General features: G+C 38.5%; 1 protein-coding gene and 1 non-coding gene across 2 annotated transcripts; one reads left to right on the top strand and one right to left on the bottom strand.

The window, feature by feature from the left end:
- Positions 1 to 4966: 4966 nt before the first annotated feature.
- Positions 4967 to 5073, bottom strand: LOC145151794 (small nucleolar RNA R71). The gene has a single exon (XR_013732348.1). It is a non-coding gene; the product is annotated as a small nucleolar RNA R71 (small nucleolar RNA).
- A 925-nt stretch (positions 5074 to 5998) lies between these two features.
- On the top strand, positions 5999 to 22795 carry LOC145129134 (uncharacterized). The gene is made up of 5 exons (XM_079063874.1): positions 5999 to 7243; positions 8434 to 8636; positions 8760 to 9834; positions 21938 to 22065; positions 22447 to 22795. The coding sequence occupies exons 1-5, from the start codon at positions 5999 to 6001 to the stop codon at positions 22793 to 22795; spliced, it is 3000 nt and encodes a 999-aa protein (XP_078920000.1).
- The last annotated feature ends 665 nt before the right edge of the window (positions 22796 to 23460 follow it).

Below are 23460 nucleotides of genomic sequence, written 5' to 3'. Positions count from 1 at the left end.
CTACAACATATTTTGAGCTAACGAAAGTATTCATGTGGAAAGTTAGAGACGAATATTATAGAAACGGTAACTTTTTTTTATAAAAAAATTTCAACAATGGTCCCTGTAAAAAAAACTAACAAAAAGGTACCTAAAATGGAATAAAACAAAAAATGAAGCTGAAACAACCCAAAATTTATGACCAAAAAAATCATTTTTAATTATTAAATAAAACCATAGTTATCAAAACATCCGTAAAAAACATAAGTCATAGCATCTCAAAACATCATAATTAGAGTATCCATATCAAAAACATATGTCAATATATCAGAGTAAACATCCCAGGCTAAAACATCGTGGTGTGTGCAATGCAGTCATCCCGAGCTCTTCCCCTTGCTACCAGAAGTACCTGAAACCAAAACTGAAAACCGTAAGCACAAAGCTTAGTGAGCTTCCCCAAACTACCACATACCATACACATAATCACATAATCACATATCGTGGGCCCCGCCCGACATCGGGCCCCACCCGACATCGGACAATGTCCGGCATCGGGCCCCGCCCGGCATCGAGCTGAGCTCGGCATACATATAAACATATCAACAATACACATATAATAATCACATAACATAAGCATACAAACATTCATCGGGTACAGCCCGACATCGGACCGAAATCCAGAAAGCATATAAACATTCATCGGGCATCGCCCGACAGCGAACCTTAGTCCGGAAAACATATAAACACAGACACATGCAAGAATCACGAAGACATCAAGCATACAAACATTCCTCGGGCATTTCCCGACATCGAACCGTAGTCCGGAAAGCATATAATCATTCCTCGGGCACCGCCCGACATCGGATCGAAATCTGGAACATACAATCATACATACGGGCCGACATTGGTGCCTTCGAGCCGTTCCTACAGGAGGAAAACTCACCTCAAATGTCGGATGATAGCTGAAACGTCTCTGCCCCGGAATCAGCTCTACTCAAACCCCTAAACAGAACAACCCCTTAGATACCAGTTCATACACATAACCCCTTAGGGTCAACTATGGTTAAAGTCAAGTCTAGGTCAAAGTCAAAGTTAACGCTCCCAGTTGACTCAACTCGTCGAGTTTGCCCTTCAACTCGCCGAGTTCCCATGAATCACAGAATTGTGATTTCGTGAGCCAACTCGTCGAGTTCTTCCATGAACTTGTCGAGTTCTCCCCTATCAACAGAACCGGGACACTTCCATTCAACTCGTCGAGTTCCTTCATGAACTCGACGAGTTCTTCAGTATGTTAACCCCTTTTTAACTCATTATGCCATTACTCTTCAGACCTAGACCCTATACTTCAGATCTCGACTGGAAATGCCTTTGGAAGGGTAAAGTTTCCAACTTTACCCATTAATACCTTTCCTAAATGGATTAAGCTCAAACCCTAACCCAAAATACCAAAGTCTTAATCCAAACATCACCAAAACTACAAGATAGACCATGAGGTCATAAATCTGGACTCTAGGGACTAAAAGATCACGTAATGTTCAAGCTTTCTCTTCATGCATGGCCATAATAAGCTCCAATAGGCCAAAATGATGGTCTAAAGGTTGCATGGGACTTCCATGGCCATAAAGTTGGCACCTTTATGCCATGAAAACCTCTCAAGACCCTAGATCTATAGTATTCTCTATTTGGGACGTCCAAATCCCAAGAACCATATCATTTGGACCAAAAATAAGCAAAATAACCCTAAAAGGAGATCTAATAAACTACAAGGCAAGGTTCAAGCTTTATACCAGAAACGTGACGTGGATGAGGCAAGGATTCTGGATCTATATGCTCCTTCTTGTGTCTCTAAGCTCTTCCTTCTTCCAATAGCTTCAAGTACACACCAAAACACTCAAAAATTGCTCACAAACACTCAAATGGCTTTAGGGTTTTCGAGATTTAGGGTTTGGGACTTGGAGGCTGGAAATGAGGTCAACATGAAAGGTTTAAGACGTTTAAATAGGGTGTAAACCCTGGACATTAGGGTTTCATATCTGCCAGCCTACTCGTTGAGTTGAGGCCTCCCAACTTGTCGAGTAGGTTTCTCAACCCACGGTCCTAATAATATCAACTCGACGAGTTTGGGGCTTCCAACTCATCGAGTTGCTCTGTGAACATGAATAAATTATAAGTTTAAATGCATACCAGGAACCAGGTGTTACAGTTCTCCCTCACTTGTCTCAGACTTCGTCCTCGAATTCTGATGTCTCAAATAACTCTGGATAATGCTCTCTCATCTCCTCCTCGGGTTCCTAAGTCCACTCTGACCCCTTGCGGTGCATCCACTGCACCTTCACCAACCGTACAACCTTGTTCCTTAAGGTTTTCGTCTTCCGATCCAGAATCGCTACTGGCCTCTCAATGTAGTTCAGGTGGTCGTCCACCTGAATATCCTCCAAAGGCACAACTGCGGAACCATCCACTAAGCACTTCCGCAGATGGGAGACATGGAATGTACTGTGGATTTGACCAAGCTCGGCTGGAAGATCAAATCAATAAGCTACACGGCCTACCCGAGCCAAAACCCTGAACGGACTGATGTATCTGGGGCCCAACTTTCCCCACTTCCTGAACCGGATGACACATTTCCAAGGTGACACCTTCAGGAGGACCATAACTCTTTTGCCGACTCTGAGCAGTCTGGAGCCTGCGCGGACCTGCTGGATCATATCAGTGGTCTTGAGTACCACTTCGGTACTCCCCACGACTCTCTGGCCAATAATATGGGCATATTTAGTTATAAAATTCATGCATTATCTTAATACTTTATGTTGTTTTTATATCATTTTATGGACAAAAGGTACTTAATTAGCTTAATATTTCAATTTCAGCAATAAAAGACATGCTCGGTGAAAAAGGAAGAGGACTAAGTGATTGGAAGCTTGGAGATTGAAGATTAAAGAAAAAAGGCTGAAAAATGAAGAAACTCGACGAGTTGGTCAGAATGTTCCCGATTCAAGGATACCTTGTCGTACACGTTGCATACGCGGATTATCGAAAAAACTCATCGAGTTGGTCGTAAAAACTCGACGAGTTGGGTTGATTTTTGGTAACTATAAATAGATAACATCTATGCCCGAAACCCTAACACTTTCTGGAGGCTAGCTGCGATTATTGAAGATCAGAAGGGTTCTTGGAGCTTCAGTTTTCGAGATTGCAACCTAAGAGACAATTTAGAAGAGATCAAAGGCAATTAATTATTCTTCTTTTCTTAATCTTTGTTTTGAACCATGTTTGAATCATTAGATTTTGAGTTTAGGTTATTACTTGTTGTAGATATGAGCTAAAAGCTTTATACTTCTGTTTGGATAAGATAATCTTATGAACATGGTTTGATTGAGTGGTTGGATTAATATTGATTTGGTTATTCATCTTGTTAAGCTTGTTAAAGATCCTTATGTATTGATGATAAATATTTTCTGTTAATAAGTAAGTTATTGAGTTGCATGAACATCTTCTTGATTACTTGAATCATATAGTTTTGTGAACACAAGATTGTATGCCTAGGAATAGTGAACATGGAACTAGGGTTAACTAGAAAATATTTAAATCAATGTGTGAGCATGTGTGATGAACAACCACATATGAGTTGATTAAATTGAACAAATTTGATTAGCTATTATTACAAGTCTTACTTGATACGAACTGAACACTAGGAAACTTGTTGGTTTAATCACTTGATCACTGTTTGAATTAATATGTCTACTAAAGGATTGGTAATAGTGAACATGAACCCAATCACATTAGGAATCGGTAACCATTGACATATTGATCCATTGCACTTGCCACGAAATCAACCATAGGAATAAGTGAATCAAATCTGAACAGAAGTCTCTTTTATCATTGAATCTAGTTGTCATTTCTTGTTCTTCTTAGTCGTTAATTGTCTTTGTTTGAGTGTTAAATTGATTGTTTAAGTTTCTAGTATTGCAAAACTAGAGAACCCCCCCTCTTTTATTAATTCTTTTATTTAGATAATATTAGTATTAATTTTAACTGTTACCGTTCCCTGTGTTCGATACCCTACTTGCTTGAACTAAACTGCTATCGATAGGTACACTGCCTGCGTGTGTTTGTTTTTATTTGAGTTTGTTAGGATTAAAACTAGTTTGTTTCACGCACATCAAGTTTTTGGCGCCGTTGCCGGGGAACGGTTCTAATAGTTATTTTATTTGCTAGTGTTATCGACCCTTTGTGTGAGATTTATCTTGCATAAAGTTACCTGTTTTCAGTTTTTATTTTTAGTTTTTTGCTTGTTTTCGTTAAACTCGTCGAGTTTATTACTGAACTCGACGAGTTGGTCGCGTTTTCAGTTTCATTACTTCTTCGTTTTTGTTCGTTTTACGCTTGTTTTTCTGTTTTGTTTTAGGTTTTTATGACCCGAGGCTCTAGTTCCACACTAGTGCCACCTGTGGAAGATCCGGAAATGATTATTCGCCAAAAGAGGGGAAAAGCAATCGAAGAACCAAATAATCTCAACAAAATCCACGACGAGAAGGTAGAAGGTTACGAATCCGACATACCCACGTTTGGTGAAGAAAGCAATTCCGACCAAGAAGACGACATGGCCGACATCGCCGACATACCAATGGGGGACTATAAGAAGCGCATAAGAGATGGTACCGGGCCGGGACTCGTGCAACCCGCAATCCCAGCCAATGCCAACTTTGAGCTGAAAGATCACATACTCGCCCAACTAAAAGACATTCCACTCTATGGGAAGGATCACGAAGATGCTTATAAGCATATTGAATAAGTCATGGACATTGCTGACTATTTCCACATGCCAAACGTACCTCGTGATACCGTTTTACTTCGGATGCTACCGGTTACATTCAAAGGAGCCGCGAAGGAATGGTTGAAATCCCTACCCCCAGGATCCATTACAACATGGCAAAAGATGTGCGAAGAGTTCATTGATCGGTTCTGTACACCTTCCAAGATAGCAAAATTGAAGAAAGCTATTGCCGACTTTGAGCAAATGTCAGGAGAATCACTCTCTGAGGCGTGGGAGAGATACACGGGTTTGCTAAGAAATTGCCCTCAAAACGACCTGAACGTGCAACAAGAGGTTTCCATCTTTTATGATGGTGTGAACGTCATAACTAGGCAATTACTCGATTCCCAAGGACCTCTCACGAAGAAACCACCGGCCGTTATTAAAACTTTGGTGGAAGAATTCTCCAAACATTCAAGAGAGTATCATAACCCAAGGAACGACACGACTAGAGGTATGGTTAACTCAGTTTCCGATGATATGGATGCAATGATGGCCAAGCTAGAAAGTATGGATCGTAGGATGATAAAGATGGACCAATCCATCCATGCCATTTGGGTGGGCTGTGACAATTGTAGCGGACCCCATCTTACTAAAGATTGTGATCTTGATGAGAACGGCAACCGAAAGGCACAAGTTTGTTATTCAAGTGGCGATAGATTTGATGATGATTGGCGAAAACCCAAGAAGGAGTGGCATCCCTACGATGAGTACAAGAAGGCAAAGGAGGAGAGATATAGGCAAAAGGCGCACATATTTTATCAAAAAGAGGAACCAGTACAAGAGAAAAAGACGGATCTTGAAGCTATGTTAGCCCGATTTGCTAGTGCTTCCGAAAAAAGGCATGACGATTCCGACGCGGCCATTAGAGATCAACAAAAGATGATGAAGGAGCACCAAGCAATGATGATGGATCAACAATCTCTACTCCGGAATCAACAAGACTCAATACCAAATATTGAAAAACAACTTGGGCAACTTGCCAAGCAATTCAACAAAAGAACACCGGGCGGACTTCCGACCGATACCGAGAAAAATCCAAAGGGCGCACACATTAACATAGTAACAACAAGGAGTGGGAAGATAGTCACCCCCATGAACCCAATCCCAAGTGAAGATCCTAAGGAGGTACAAGAAGAAGACCAAGAAAACCCGGAATCACAAACATCGGAAAAAACTCGTTGAGTTCCTGACAAAAACTCGATGAGTTCCCTACCTGATGAGAAAAATAAGACGCCAGTTAAGCCATATAAGCCACCATTGCCAGTTCCAGGCCGAGCTCGACAAGAGAAGCAGAATGAAGACTACCAAAAGTTCCTGGAGCACATAAAGGCCTTGCAAATAAATATTCCTTTCATCGAGGCGGTCGCACAAATGCCCAAATATGCCAAGTTCCTAAAGGACCTTCTCACAGATAGAAAGAAGATGGAGGAGGCATCCAAAGTGGTACTAAATGAGAATTGTTCAGCCGCAATGTTAAACAAATTACCAAAGAAAATGGGTGACCCGGGTAGCTTGACAATACCTTGCCAATTCAGAAACTTAGTCACTAGCTATGCATTAGCCGATTCGGGGGCAAGTGTGAACCTCATGCCATATTCTTTCTTTAAGAAACTAAACCTTCCGGAGCCAAGACCGATCCGAATGGCGATCCAATTAGCAAACAAGACGGTGACATTCCCGAGAGGCATATGTGAAGATTTATTGGTAAAAGTCGATAAGTTTGTCTTCCCGGCAGATTTCATTGTACTAGATATGGAGGAGGATCATCAAGTACCAATAATTCTTAGTAGACCATTCTTGAAAACCGCTAGTTCCATAGTCGACATTCGAGAATCCAAGCTTACCCTTCGGGTGGGAGAAGAATCGGTTACCTTTGGAGTAGATCAAGCCATGAAACATTCAAAGTTTAGTGATGAAACGACTTTTTCGGTGGATATCTTGGAAGAGTTATTGGAAGAATGGCAAGAAGACAAATCAAGTGAACATATTTTCGCCTCAGAAGATGAATTTGATGCTGAGAGAGACCTGAAGGAGCTAGAAAGACTACTTGAAGAATCCGAATATGAAGAACTAATTAGAAGCACTGAACAGAAAACTCGACGAGTTTATAGCTATAACTCGACGAGTTGTGATGAAAAATCGCGATCAGAGGAAAATTTTGGCCTAAACTCGACGAGTTTATTTCCTGAACTCGACGTGTTTAGTGTACAAAGCACAAAATTAGAGCTGAAAACATTGCCGGGACACTTAGAATACGCATTCCTCGAAGAAGGTGAACAAAAGCCTGTTATCATTGCGTCCGATCTTACCCAAACTGAAAAATACGAATTAGTTAAAGTTTTGAAGAAAAGGAAAAATGCCATCGCATGGAAAATCACCGATATAAAGGGAATAAGTCCTTCTTATTGTTATCACAAAATAAATCTTGAAGAAGGAGCAAAGCCGGTAGTGCAACATCAAAGGCGATTGAACCCGAACATGCAAGAAGTGGTCAAAAAGGAGGTAGTCAAGCTCTTGGATGCTGGGATCATTTATTCAATTTCCGATAGTCCGTGGGTTAGTCCTGTTCAAGTAGTACCAAAGAAAGGAGGGATGACAGTCGTGACGAACGAGAAGAACGAGCTCATACCTACACGAACAGTAACCGGTTGGCGGGTGTGCATCGATTATCGAAAGCTAAATGATGCCACTTGCAAAGACCACTTCCCTCTCCCTTTTATTGATCAAATGCTTGAGAGATTATCTGGCCATTGCTATTATTGTTTTTTAGACAGATTTTCAGGTTAGTTCCAAATCCCAATTGACCCAAATGATCAACAGAAGACCACTTTCACTTGTCCAAGTGGAACATTTACATATCGACGCATGCCTTTTGGGTTATGCAATGTGCCTGTCATCTTTCAACGATGCATGATGGCGATATTCCACGATATGGTGGAGAAGTTTATGGAAGTATTCATGGATGATTTTTCTGTTTTTGGTTCTTCTTTTAATGATTGTATTTCTATCCTTGATTTGATGCTTGCTAGGTGTGAAATGACCAATTTAGTTTAGAATTGGGAAAAGTGTCACTTCATGGTAAAAGAAGGCATTGTGTTAGGCCATAAAGTGTCCAAAGCGGGGATTGAGGTGGATCGGGCAAAAATTGATACCATTGCTAAATTACCTCCACCAACCAATGTGAAGGGCGTTAGGAGTTTTTTAGGTCATGCGGGTTTTTACCGTCGTTTTATAAAAGACTTTTCTAAAATAACTAGACATTTAACTTAACTACTTTTGAAAGATGCACCTTTTAATTTTTCTAAAGAATGTCTAAATGCTTTTGAAATATTGAAAGAAAAATTAACTAACGCCCCGATCATTATCGACCGAATTGGAATTTACCATTTGAAATAATGTGTGATGCAAGCGATTTTTCCTTAGGTGTTGTGCTTGGTTAAAGGGTTGATAAACATTTTCAACCAATTTATTATGAAAGCAAGACCTTAAATCCCGCCCAAGAAAATTATACCACAACTGAAAAAGAATTATTGACCGTGGTCTATGCTTTTGATAAATTTCGTCCTTATCTTATATTATCTAAAACCACTGTTTTTACTGACCATTCTGCAATTAAATATTTGTTTGCTAAGTAGGATGCGAAATCTAGGTTGATCTGGTGGGTGTTGTTACTTCAAGAATTTGACATCGAGATCAAGGACAAGAAAGGAACGGAGAATGTAGCGGCCGACCATCTTTCAAGATTAGAGAATCCAGAAAGGGATGAATCAGACAACAAGGGTATTGGGGATAGTTTTCCAGAAGAGTACTTAATGGTGATCATGGGAGAAGAACCATGGTATGCAGACATTGCCAACTTTTTGGCTGGAGACTTTCTTCCAAAAGGTCTAACTCATCAGGAGAAAAAGAAACTCTTTTCAGAGATTAAATATTAGTTTTGGGACGAGCCCTACCTTTTTAGGAGTTGTGCAGATGGGATCATTAGAAGGTGTGTGTTTGGCAAAGAAATCCGCGACATTCTAGAGCATTGCCACAATGGACCTGCAGGAGGACATCATGGAGTGCAATACACTGCTAAAAAGGTGTTTGATGCAGGATTTTATTGGCCCACAATTTTCAAGAATGCTGCCACCTATGTGAGAGAGTGTAATGCTTGCCAAAGATCAGGAAATATTTCTGCAAGGAATGAAATGCCTCAAAGAAACATACAAGTGTATGGAGTCTTTGATATGTGGGGTATAGATTTCATGGGGCCATTTCCATCATGTAAGGGGCACAAATACATACTTGTGGCGGTGGACTATGTATCAAAATGGGCAGAAGTGCAATCATTACCAACAAATGATGCAAGGGTTGTGGTAAAGTTTTTAAAGAAGTTATTTTCTAGGTTTGGAGTGCCAAAAGCTTTGATAAGCGATAGGGGAACCCACTTTGCTAATGAACAACTAGCAAAGGTATTGCAAAGATATGGTGTACGCCATAGATTTTCAACACCTTATCATCCACAAACGAATGGGCAAACCGAGATCACGAATAGAGCACTCAAAAGAATTCTAGAAAGGTCGGTGGGCAATCATCGGAAAGATTGGGCAGATAAGTTAGATGATGCACTTTGGGCGTTCAGGACTGCATTCAAACCACCCATTAGAACCACACCGTATAGATTAGTTTATGCAAAAACTTGTCATTTGCCAGTAGAACTTGAGCACAAGGCATATTGGGCTTTGAAAACATGCAATTTCGAACCAAATGAGTTGCGTGCCAATCGACTCTTGCAAATGAATGCCTTGGAGGAATTAAGAAACGAGTCGTACACTAACTCGTTGATTTATAAGGACAAGACCAAAAAATGGCATGATGCAAGATTGAAGGGTAATAAGGAGTTTGAAGAAGGGCAAAAAGTTCTTTTATATAATTCAAGACTTAAACTTTTTCCGGGCAAACTACACACTCGTTGGACCGGGCCCTTCACAATTAAGCATGTTTTTCCATATGGGGTAATCGAATTATGGAATAAAGATGGGTTAAGTTTCAAGGTAAATGGGCATAGGGTTAAGAAATATGAAGAAGGCATGACCAAGGAAGCATAAATTGAAAAAGGACTAGATTTGGAGAAGACCGCTACAACGTAGGGCAGGAAGGAGTTGTCACACCCCCAAACCAGAACGGCGGAAACGTTCGGGGGTGGAGGACTTCAGGTAAGTATCACAACACATGCAATATAGTAATCAAAGTACAAAAAACCATTGCATTAATAAGTATAAGTTTTACATAAGTGTTTAAACATTACATATTCAAACACCAAAGTAGGTACAGTAGAAGACAAAAGTCGCGGTACGGTACTAGGTAGTCTTCTCAAAAGCTTCGGGAGTGTACCTGTCTACTGGATTCCTGAGAATACAAGTTATTTGGAAAGAGTAGATAAGCATTTAAGCTCGTGAGTTCATAAGTATTTTAGTTCTGTTAAGTATACTCTAAGTTCTTTGGAAAAGGTCACTGGTTCCTCCAGAAAATCCTATATTTCCTGAGGTGATAGATTGATAACCTCAATAGTTTCCCTCTGTAATTACTTAGTTTATACTAATTATATATAACCCAATATCGAATGGACAGTTAAATGGGTGTATCTGCCCTAAGCCCACAACCAAACAAGGAACAGGAAGTAAGGCGGAAGTCACACATTTCACTGTCAATCGGATATTACTTATGTATAACTCTGATGTAAAAACTAAGGAATTATAGAATTAACCACTAAAGGTCCTTTATGTTATACTAGTTTAGAGAAAGTGAATGACTAAGTTCCCATTTGTAAAAGCGGTTTAATCCCATAAACCGTTTCATTTGTGAAAGTGGTTTAATCCCATAAACCGTTTCCTTTGTAAAAATGGTTTAATCCCATAAACCGTTTCCTATGTAAGAGTAGTTTAATTCCATAAACTGTTTCATTTGTAAAAGTGGTTTAATCCTGTAAACCGTTTCATTTGTAAAAGTATTCTAAGTTATATCCGTTCTACAGTAAAACCTTAGTATTAATCCTGGAAAATATTATATTATCCATAATACTGCCTTGTGGTTTTAAATGTTCAAAACCAGAAGTACAAGTATATTTACCATACTTGATTTCATGATACGTAGTTTTTACTGTAAGTAAAAACTAACAAAAGGTATATTTGTCAGGATGTAATTATCTTTTCTTACTGTTTTAAGAGAAGTATATTACTTAGTAATTTACTCGTTGTTTTATCCATGTGAGTTCTATTAACCATACTAATATGACTGATATGCCTGCTGCGACGTTCTTCAGGCGTCGGAAACGATATGATATTTGACACCCTAGGCCTGGCGGCCAAACTGTAGCGAACAGTAAAGGTGCGGGATTGTCAGTCCCATATAGATCTATACACAAATTCACGCTCTCCCTACAAGAGACCCTGGTTAATAAGTCAGGACTTAAGGTCGTACTTAGATAAGTACACCATGAAGAGTCTCACAAATTTATTGTTTCAACGAGATTAACGATGTATTATTACCCCGTGATTGCTAACCCTGGTACTCTGTATTGTACCTTTGTTAATGCAAACCCGGTATGATGTATTATTACCCCGTGATTGCTAGCCCTGGTACGTTGTATTTGTACCTTTGTTAATGCAAACTCGGTATGATGTATTATTACCCCGTGATTGCTAACACTGGTACGTTGTATTTGTACCTTTGTTAATGCAAACCCGGTATGATGTATTATTACTTCTTTAATATGTTGTTCATATATTAAAGGTATTATACATATCCTGGTATAGTTAAATGAATTTTGGTAATTTTCTTGGAAAGTATACAATCGTGAATCATACTTGTATATTTAGTTTTGAATCATAAATTATACCTATTATAATTTATATGTTCTATCTGATTAGCATGATTTCTCATGGATGAACACCTTTGCTCAACATGATACAAAGGTGATGATACCGAATGGAGTAACCTTTTATATTCATATATGTTTAATATATATATATATATATATATATATATATATATATATATATATATATATATATATATATATATATATATATATAAGAAGGAAACAACCTTCGGACAAATAACATCACCTTAATTCCACATCCAAACAAGGAAAATGAATAAGATAATTCATTAGTCCTAAGCCCTTCAAATCTTATTTATATATTTATACATATATAAACCTGATTTTGGCAATTATAATTTGAAATAGTTTATAAAACCTTTTTCAAAGAGTTTAACGGAGTTTACATGACTTTAAAGATTTAACATGACTTTAAGTCATTTTGAAAGTATTTGGTAATTCTTAAAAACATACGGAAACCCTTTGTGTGATTATTATCACATACAGTTATTAACACAATTTATTATTGTGTTAAACTTGTATTCCCCCCTAAAAAGCATTTAAAAACCATTAAAAAGGTAAATTATAGAGGTATGAACTCACTTTGATAAGTGGTGATTTGGGCAGCATTTCGTTTCTATAGATGATCTTTCTCGAAGAAACCGCGAGTTTTTGAGTAAAAACCGGGCTTTATGCGGGCAGCACTTCGACAGGAAAGAGGTTACATTCTCGAGAATTCCGGGGCTTGCTTCGGGTTTTAGACACGATACCGGGGCCTTGGGGGGTTATAAGGAAGTTTACGGGGGTGGAAAATGTGAAAAAGGGTGAAAAATGGGGTGAAAATGGTGAAGGAGCCGGGAAGTCTCGTATGCATTATATAGGCCGCAACCTCGGATCCGAAGCAAGGAGGGTGCGACGCGTGTCTGGGACAGGTGGCGAGGGAGAAGGCAGGTGGCAGCTTCGCATGTGAGGGGGAGGCTTCGGTTCGGATACCTGGCATCGCGCGCCGGATCAGCAGTGGACCGAACCTCGGTCCAATCAGGAGATGCCACGAGTGTACGAGGGGTGTCTCCTGCGAGGGTGTCCGAAGGTAAGTGGAGCGCGACTTTGGTCGAATCAGAAGGCGCCACGCGATACTGCGGTCCATTCAGAAGGTGACACGTGGAGGCTCGCATGCGAGGTGACGTGGCCGAAGAGGGTCCATGCGAAATTTCCTGGTTTTCTAGATTTTTCGATTTTCGTGCCAAAAACTTGCGAAATGCATAACTTTCGCATACGAGCTCCGTTTTTGGCGTTATTTATATGCACGCATAGGAAATCCGTTTTTTGGCGTTATTTAGACTTCATTGGCTAATTTTGACTTTATTTTTAATATTATTATTTTTAACAGACCGGGACAGGAAATCCGTTAAAAATTCATAACTTCTTCATCCGACGTCCGTTTTCGTCTGTCTTTTTACTGTTGTACTAATTTTGAAGAGACCTTCGATTCTCGTTTAAGTTGCGTCGGCTAAATATCGATCGATTTATATTTCAAATTTTTAGTTATCTACTGCTAAACCAAAACTTAGAAAAATCATAACTTCCTAATCCGAAGTCAGTTTTTTAAGTTCTTTTTATGAACGTTCCCGGTTTAACATATTCTACACTTTCATTTAGATTGTTAAGGCTAAAAAGCCTTTTATCGAAAATTCACTTTTTACACTGAACAGTGTTTTGCCGGTTTTGTCGCGGATTTTCGATTGGTCATAACTTCTTCGTTATAACTCGGATTTCAATGTTCTTTATATTTTTGGAAACCTTGTTACAATCTCTACCACTTGGTTCATCCCAATTACAATTATTGATCAATTTATTTTTGACCTAAATTTGACTGGTGTCACATTATCCCCCCGTTAGAGGGAATTTCGTCCCGAAATTAAGTCTAAAGTGATACTCATGGACTAGGTCTAATCTTCCCTTTCCCAAGTGAATTCAGGTCCCTGGTTTGTAATCCAACGAACATTCACTAACGGAATAAGACTTTGTTTGGTTCTTTTGATTTCCATATCCATGATTTCCATTGGTTCTTCTACAAAGTGTAGACTTTTATTTAACTTGATTTCATTGAGTGAAATAACAAGTGTTTCATCGGACAGACACCTCTTTATATTAGATATGTGAAAGGTGGGATGAATGTTATTAAGTTTTTGTGGTAGTCTAAGTTTATAAGCTACACGACCGATTCTGATAAGAATATCGAATGGTCCTGTGTACCTTGAATTTTGTATTCCACGCTTTTTCAAGCGTATCTTGTCCTTCCGGGGTGAGACCTTCATATGACAAGGTCATCAATCCTGGAATTACAAGGGTTTTCTTTTATCGAAGCCGTAGCTTCTCTGATTAACTCTGGAAGCTTTATGTTGCTTCCTGATTCGTATATTGTTTTTGGTAGTTTCTCGGATGAATTCCAGATCAGCGAAGGTGCTGTGTGGAACTTGGATCTCTAGCTAGTTGCATATTACCTAATTTAGTCCAGTGCAGATAGGATTTGCACTTGTGACCACAAAAGGTTTCGAATGGAGCAACTTGAATGCTAGCGTGATAAAGGACTCGACTAATTGGTGAATGAGTATCCCATTCTTTACCATAGTCGATCACATAGGCTCATGACTACTCTAGTTCCCAGAGATTTTTGAGTGACTGCCTGAACTGGGAGATGATTCTATTATCTCAGCGGAGATAACAGATATTGGAATACCGTGCACTCACACGTTCTAGTTATCTTCTCTACTTGCCACATTTTCAGGTTTCAAGGCTTCTTGTTGAGCCTCCTTACTTTGTGTAGACATATTTGAATGGGTTATCATAGTCAATGATTGGCTCTACGACCTGGGTACTCTTTCCGACTTAGGGTGTCAGCTACTATATTGGCTTTGTTGAGATGATAACGAATTCCAAATTCGTAGTCATTTAGTAGCTCGACCCATTGTCGTGGTCTCACGTTGAATTCCTCCTGGTAGAATATATGATGAAGGCTTTTGCTCCGAAGTTCATGATCAGACTCATACTTGGCTCATCCACCATCACCTCGTGTATACAAGTCATATATAATTTAGATCTCACAAAACGTTCGGATGGGTGACTCTGCCCCAGGCCCACAACCAAACAAGGAACATGAGATAGGGCGGAATTACACATCCTTAATCTTGTTAAGTCTAAATTATATACCACTCTCGTGTATACACTTAGCAGCGATATACTAACTTAATGAGTTCTTAGTCTCTATTCTTGAACTTGACCTGCGGTACAATGATTTTCCTATGAGATCTATTGGGGTACTTCGGTAGTTACTGACTTCTAAGACTACTTTGGTGCTTTTCGTTTGAAGTTTCCTGTCTACTGAGTAGGCTAGAATGACGTGGTACCCTTCGTATGGGTACTTATGAAGTTTTGAAATGAGAGACAACCTAAGGGTTTTGCGTTATGGATTGGAAGAATTTTATCTTACGGCTGATTAAGGAAAAAAGTTCTCTTATACAGCATAAGAATTTTCACATGGTAACGGCCAGGCCAAACCATGTCGAATGAGGATGTCGGAATTTTCTCGACGAAATAGATATTAAGTCGTTCTGGGAGGAATGATTACTAGGATGATATCCTATGTACCTAAGTTTTCAGCGCTTCTGGTTTTATTATGTTATTATCGCTACGAACCCCTTTTTGATTCGAAATTGGCGGGTACTACCAATACGAGGGTTCTGATAATTTGAAATTATGAACTTTCATGAAAGGATCCTTACTAGGTCTCTCTATAATCGCTTGGTGTATACAAGTCATGTATAATTAAGATTGGTAAGACCTTTGACTGAGAAACCCTGCCCTAAATCCACAACCAAACAAGGAACAAGAAATGAGGCGGGATTACTCACTCTAAGTTTACAAATCATAATTATAAATGACCCTTATGTATACACTAAGTCATCATAGCTTACCTGTTAGGGTTTCAAATTTTATATAATTGTTGTGATTTAATTTGAACGGGAGAGTAATCATAATTATAGATAGTTATCGGGGTTTGGAAGCGTACCAAAATATAGCAGGGTTCTTTGATGCTTTCCCATGTATTGGGGTCAAACTCCTCCTGCTCCCCCGTCGTTCTTCTCTGTTAGACAATCCTTCTTGTAATGTCCTATTTCACCACAAAGGTGACATATGGGAATGGTTCCAACATTGGTAGTTGAAGTGATGAACTCAACCGGAGTTCTACAGATGCGGGCGGTATGCCCCTTCAGGTTGCATCTATTGCAATGCAGCTCTCGGCAACCTCCACGACGATGGTAGTTGCACTTGCTGCAGTGTGGGAGGTTTCCTAAGTATGGCGTGGTCGGTGCTAGAATAACAGGGCGGATGGGGGTATTGACTGCCCAAGTTCGTTGCCCTCTGTTAGGTCTTTGAGTTGAACAACTCCCTTTTTTGTTTTCGAACTTTCGTTTCAGGATATTAGGCTTAAGGTTCAAAGTGTCCTTACAAGTAGGTGCTCGTTGCTGTACATGGCCATCACCACGATCGGGGTTACTGATAGCATTGCTACTAACATTTGCATTGTTAGCATTAATGTGTGCCATGACAGCTGCTACAGCTGTTGTGACCGTAGCTTGAAACGTAGTCGCATCTATTTGAAGGATTGGTGTTTTGCCGGTGGGTTGGTTACATTCCTTCGGAGACATGATTCTGTTTCATGATAAGAAAATGAGCTCGTGAGCGACTATCATTGTCTCTAGATGTATTCTAACTATTTGTATCTATGTATAAATCTTTCGTTTTGTTATATTGTTCTCAATGATTCGACCTGCATCCCCATGATGCAGTCCTGGTAAGGTACAAAAATAAGTTTCTAGACTGGTTATGAACCAAGTATCATCCGAACTAAGTTACCTTCGATTGGTGGATATCGTTTTCCAACTTTCGAAAATATTCGAAAACAATTCATAAAAGTGTCTACATAAAATAGACTTATGAATTTGAGAAGTAATCACTATCAATTAAGATTTCGTGATCTGATTTATTGTTATTAGCCATGACAGGAAAAGAGGATAAGCTCAAAACCTAATGTGAGTAATGAAATCACTAACTCACTAGGTTGAATCGATTTACTAGTTATTACTTAGATGAAAAGGCGCTCAAACACTTCACATAAATCACACGTGGTTTTCTTTTGTTCTCTGTTCTATTCTGGGTGGTAATGATTTGTTTCCTCCTGGTATCTATAGGGTGTCCTTCTCCTCTGTAGGTATATTGAATTCCCGAGCTGTCTTACTTCCAATTCTGACACTGATCCCCATTACTTCGTAATGAAGTTTTGAATCTCGGATGTTCATGCGAATCTCTCATTGGTGTCCTTAATAGGGTAAGGGCAGTAAATGATTTCTATAGTTTATTTACTTATCATCTGTTTCTTTCTCGGAATTCTCTTAATGAAATTTTGTTGGATCCTCCTTGACTCTTCTATTGATTGCTGGAGTAACTACGTTTATCTAAGGGGTCTACACGAGAATGGGAATGTCTAAAGAATCTATGAGAAAATTTAAATTTTTACGAAGGTGATTCTTTCTAGTCCTTCTATAATCACATGGTGTGTACCGATTATATATAATCCAGATTAAATAGACCTTTGAATAAGTAATCCTACTCTAAAACCACATCCAAACAAGAAAAAGGAAGTAGAGTGAAAATCACATATTCTAAGTCTATAAAATCTCGGCTATATATAACCTTAACGTATCCACTTAGTAATTATAGACTTATCAGAAAAGATCTTTTTAACATTTCCCCAAAGGTATGTAAAATACCTCCATGTTATTTTAGTTATGAGTTTGATTCTTGGACTTCTAGATATAAGAACTTGACAAGTTTTCAGTTTTCTTGTTATAGCATCCTAAAATACTCCCATAGTATTTTAATCTTTATGTTTTGTTCTAGAATTCTTCTGGTACTTAGGTAAGTTTTAGACCTGTTGCAACACTACAATCACTCCCCAAACACATGTTGGTCATATCTCAAATGAATATAGTTGATCAGGCTATATTGATCCCGGATATGATTACGTCATTGTCTGGGTTTAACTGTAATGTCCAACATCCAAATACTTTTGTTTTGTTCTTCTTGTGATACTCATTCTAGTATATATATATATTCTGCATGTACTTATACTTTTATAAATTATTGTTATATTTTTAAAGTATAACTCTTGGTCAGAGTGTTTTTATCCCAATGGATTTATAGTTGTATATCTTTTATGACTGATATACTGAGTTCACTATAAACACTGCTCTGATACCAATCTGTCACACCCCCAAACCAGAACGGCGGAAACGTTCGGGGGTGGAGGACTTCAGGTAAGTATCACAACACATGCAATATAGTAATCAAAGTACAAACAACCATTGCATTAATAAGTATAAGTTTTACATAAGTGTTTAAACATTACATATTCAAACACCAAAGTAGGTACAATAGAAGACAAGAGTCGCGGTACGGTACTAGGTAGTCTTCTCAAAAGCTTCGGGAGTGTACCTTTCTACTGGATTCCTGAGAATACAAGTTATTTGGAAAGAGTAGATCAACATTTAAGCTGGTGAGTTCATAAGTATTTTAGTTCTGTTAAGTATACTCTAAGTTCTTTGGAAAAGTTCACTGGTTCCTCCAGAAAATCCTATATTTCCTGAGGTGATAGATTGATAACCTCAATAGTTTCCCTCTGTAATTACTTAGTTTATACTAATTATATATAACCCAATATCGAATGGACAGTTAAATGGGTGTATCTGCCCTAAGCCCACAACCAAACAAGGAACAGGAAGTAAGGCGCAAGTCACACATTTCACTGTCAATCGGATATTACTTATGTATAACTCTGATGTAAAAACTAAGGAATTATAAAATTAACCACTAAAGGTCCTTTATGTTATACTAGTTTACAGAAAGTGAATGACTAAGTTCCTATTTGTAAAAGCGGTTTAATCCCATAAACCGTTTCATTTGTGAAAGTGGTTTAATCCCATAAACCGTTTCCTTTGTAAAAATGGTTTAATCCCATAAACCGTTTCCTTTGTAAGAGTAGTTTAATTCCATAAACTGTTTCATTTGTAAAAGTGGTTTAATCCCATAAACCGTTTCATTTGTAAAAGTATTCTTAGTTATATCCGTTCTACAGTAAAAACCTTAGTATTAATCCTGGAAAATATTATATTATCCATAATACTGCCTTGTGGTTTTAAATGTTCAAAACCAGAAGTACAAGTATATTTACCATACTTGATTTCATGATACGTAGTTTTTACTGTAAGTAAAAACTAACAGAAGGTATATTTGGTCAGGATGTAATTATCTTTTCTTACTGTTTTAAGAGAAGTATATTACTTAGTAATTTACTCGTTGTTTTATCCATGTGAGTTTTATTAACCATACTAATATGACTGATATGCATGTTGCGACGTTCTTCAGGCGTCAGAAACGATATGATATTTGACACCCTAGGCCTGGCGGCCAAACTGTAGCGAACAGTAAAGGTGCGGGATTGTCAGTCCCATATAGATCTATACACAAATTCACGCTCTCCCTACAAGAGACCCTGGTTAATAAGTCAGGACTTAAGGTCGTACTTAGATAAGTAGACCATGAAGAGTCTCACAAATTTATTGTTTCAACGAGATTTACGATGTATTATTACCCCGTGATTGCTAACCCTGGTACTCTGTATTGTACCTTTGTTAATGCAAATCCGGTATGATGTATTATTACCCCGTGATTGCTAACCCTGGTACGTTGTATTTGTACTTTGTTAATGCAAACCTGGTATGATGTATTATTACTTCTTTAATATGTTGTTCATATATTAAAGGTATTATACATATCCTGGTATAGTTAAATGAATTTTGGTAATTTTCTTGGAAAGTATACAATCGTGAATCATACTTGTATATTTAGTTTTGAATCATAAATTATACCTATTATAATTTATATGTTCTATCTGATTAGCATGATTTCTCATGGATGAACACCTTTGCTCAAAATGATACAAAGCTAATGATACCGAATGGAGTAACCTTTTATATTCATATATGTGTAATATATATATATATATATATATATATATATACATATATATATATATATATATATATATATATATATATATATATATATATATATATATATATATATATATATATATATATATATATATATATAATTAAGAAGGAAACGACCTTCGGACAAATAACATCACCGTCATTCCACATCCAAACAAGGAAAAGGAATAAGATAATTCATTAGTCCTAAGCCCTTCAAATCTTATTTATATATTTATACATATATAAACCTGATTTTGGCAATTATAATTTGAAATAGTTTATAAAACCTTTTTCAAAGAGTTTAACGGAGTTTACATGACTTTAAAGATTTACATGGCTTTAAGTCATTTTGGAAGTATTTGGTAATTCTTAAAAACATACGGAAACCCTTTGTGTGATTATTATCACATACAGTTATTAACACAATTTATTATTGTGTTAAACTTGTATCCCCCCCCCTCCCCCCTAAAAAGCATTTAATAACCATTAAAAAGGTAAATTATAGGGGTATGAACTCACTTTGATAAGTGGTGATTTGGGCAGCGTTTGGTTTCTATAGATGATCTTTCTCGAAGAAACCGCGAGTTTTTGAGTAAAAACCGGGCTTTATGCGGGCAGCACTTCGACTGGAAAGAGGTTACCTTCTCGAGAATTCCGGGGCCTTGGGGGGTTGTAAGGAAGTTTACGGGGGTGGAAAATGTGAAAAAGGGTGAAAAATGGGGTGAAAATGGTGAAGGAGCCGGGAAGTCTCGCATGCCTTATATTGGCCGCAACCTCGGATCCGAAGCAAGGAGGGTGCGACGCGTGTCTCGGACAGGTGGCGAGGGAGAAGGCAGGTGGAAGCTTCGCATGCGAGGGGGAGGCTTCGGTTCGGATACCTGGCATCGCGCGCCGGATCAGCAGTGGACCGAACCTCGGTCCAATCAGGAGATGCCACGAGTGTACGAGGGGTGTCCGAGGGGTGTCTCCAGCGAGGGTGTCCGAAGGTAAGTGGACCGCGGCTTTGGTCGAATCAGAAGGAGCCACGCGAGACTGCGGTCCATTCAGAAGGTGACACGTGGAGGCCTCGCATGCGAGGTGACGTGGCCGAAGAGGGTCCATGCGAAATTTCCCGGTTTTCTAGATTTTTCGATTTTCGTGCCAAAAACTTGCGAAATTCATAACTTTCGCATACGAGCTCCGTTTTTGGCGTTATTTATATGCACGCGTAGGTAAAACTATATTCTACGAATTTCGTTTAGACTTCGTCGGCTAATTTTAACTTTATTTTTAATATTATTATTTTTAACAGACCGGGACAGGAAATCCGTTAAAAATTCATAACTTCTTCATCCGACGTCCGTTTTCGTGTGTCTTTTTACCGTTGTACTACTTTTGACGAGACCTTCGATTCTCGTTTAAGTTGTGTCGGCTAAATATCGATCGATTTATATTTTGAATTTTTAGCTGTCTACTGCTAAACCGAAACTTAGAAAAATCATAACTTCCTAATCCGAAGTCAGATTTTTAAGTTCTTTTATGAACGTTCTCGATTTAACATATTCTACAACTTTCATTTAGATTGTTAAGGCTAAAAAGCCTTTTATCGAAAAGACACTTTTTACACTAAACAATATTTTTCCGGTTTTGTCGCGGATTTTCGATTGGTCATAACTTCTTCGTTATAACTCGGATTTCAATGTTCTTTATATTTTTGGAAACCTTGTTACAATCTCTACCACTTGGTTCATCGCAATTACAATTATTGATCAATTTGTTTTTGACCTAAATTTGACTGGTGTCACAGAGTCCAGCTAAAGACTCCTAAAAAAGAAGCGCTTGTGGGAGGCAACCCGACATTTCAGTTTGCTTTCTTGTTTCTTTTTCTTTTTAGTCTTTTATTTTATTCCTTTTTGTGTGTTCTATTAGGATTTTCATTCTTTATCTTCCAAATTCACTTAAAATATTGCTGGGAGGATTAGCAAAGTTGAGTGTGGGGTGGTGCTTTATTTTCATAAAGAAAACAATTTTTTTTTCAATCAGAGGAAGAAAACTCGTCGAGTTCCAGGTCACTACTCGACGAGTCCATTTTAAAAATCCCGACATTTCGGTCAAACCTGTGTCAACTCGACGAGTTGTGTTTTATTTCCGAAAAAAAATATTTTTTTAATTGCTGTAAATTAGGGTTTTTACCCTAAAAAGGTAAACCCACAATTCACAGCCGTCCCCTCCCCCCCATTCCAGTCGACCAAGAAAACCTCACAAGCAAGTTTTTCTAATTTTGTGATTTCTCCTTCAAATCTCTTCAAAAGGTAAGATTTTTTAAGACCATTATTGTTAAAGTTTCGATTTTTAGTAGTTAATGGTCCCAATTTGTTTTAATAACCCGATTTTGAGTTTTCATATGTGCATTAGGGTTTACATTTTGACTAAATTAGGATGTTTCTGCTAGTTTTATCCATGGATTCTTGCCTATTTTGCTCTCCTAGACAAACCCCTGAGTGAAATTTTGTGTTAAATGGTTCGATATATTGACACCGAGAAAACATTTTTCGCACCTGTTGCAGAACTCGCCGAGTTGTGCATGAACTCGACGAGTTCATATCGCTATGTTGCAGTTTTATTTTTTATTTTTTTTATTTTTTTAACATTTTTTTGTGTTTCTTTGGTTTTCTATGACTTTGATTTTGCAGAATCATGTCAATAAGCAGGAACCAAGGTTCTCAAAGAGGCCAAAGGGGCTTTCCTTGGCTTGATTTCCCTCGAATTGGCTCAAAGGCGACATTGGTGGCATGGAGGAAAAAGTTGGAGAAGCTGAAAAAGAAAGACTTTTATTTGCCAAATGAGTTGGATTGGCTATGTTTGGAACAATGGGGATTAGTGGGAGAAATGAATCCTTATCTTACTAAGGTTTTCATTCAAGATGAAGTGAGAATTACATGTGATTCTTGGAGGAGAATTTTCCAACTCCAAGAGCCGGTATATCAAGAATTGTGCTGGGAGTTTTACTCTACTGTCACATTCCGTGGGGGTGATAATTAGTTTGACAATAATGTGCTCACTTTTATGCTTGGGGGCGAGTTTAGAGAGTGCAATATGGCAGAATTAGCATGGCGAATGGGCTTATACGAGCAAAATGTGGCTATGACAGAAGCTTTTGGGATATTTTTGGAAAATTGTCACAAGGATTTTCCAAATGGTGAAGATGCAGCGAGATGGTGGAACACGATTGCTAATGGGGTTTATATTCCATCCGCGGCTCAAGAGGCTAGTATCCGGTCACCTATCCATCGCCTTATTCACCGCTTTATTTCGAGTTCCATAAACATGCGAAAGGATGACGATAAAGTACCAAGCCGAGATGTCTTCTTCCTATGGTGCATTCTTACACCCAACATATTTTGCAACATTCCATATTGCTTAGCAAAGTACTTGGCAGAAAGTGGGGTAAAGAATATAACAACTTCAAGAATATGTGGTGGAATGTTCTTGACTACATTAGCATGGTCATATGGAGTCCTTGGTGGGAGAGTTGGGAATCAATTGACAATGGTGCCACAACCCGCTTTTAGTCCCCTTCTTTATAGGAGGGCTAGAATTGTTGAAGATTATGGCGGGGGCAATTTTGGTATTCCCGGGGTAGACGAAATAGTGACACCCGAACAACCGGGAAGGCGGGTTCGTCCAAGACAAGAACACATGCAAGA

This window comes from Lactuca virosa, chromosome 1, assembly GCF_052849685.1.
Source record: "Lactuca virosa cultivar CGN04683 chromosome 1, Lactuca_virosa_CGN04683_v6, whole genome shotgun sequence".
Lineage (NCBI taxonomy): Eukaryota > Viridiplantae > Streptophyta > Magnoliopsida > Asterales > Asteraceae > Lactuca > Lactuca virosa.
The sequence above is the reverse complement of the archived record's forward strand: the minus strand, read 5'-3'. Positions and strand labels throughout refer to the sequence as shown.

Bases quoted from the DNA above. Each gene is read 5' to 3' on its own strand.
- LOC145129134 (XM_079063874.1), top strand. From the start codon at position 5,999: ATGAGTTCCCTACCTGATGAGAAAAATAAGACGCCAGTTAAGCCATAT. The intron at 7,244-8,433 runs GTAGTGCAACAT...TTTGCTAAGTAG, and splicing joins TTGAAGAAGGAGCAAAGCCG to GATGCGAAATCTAGGTTGAT. The intron at 9,835-21,937 runs GTAAATGGGCAT...GCTGTAAATTAG, and splicing joins AAGATGGGTTAAGTTTCAAG to GGTTTTTACCCTAAAAAGGT.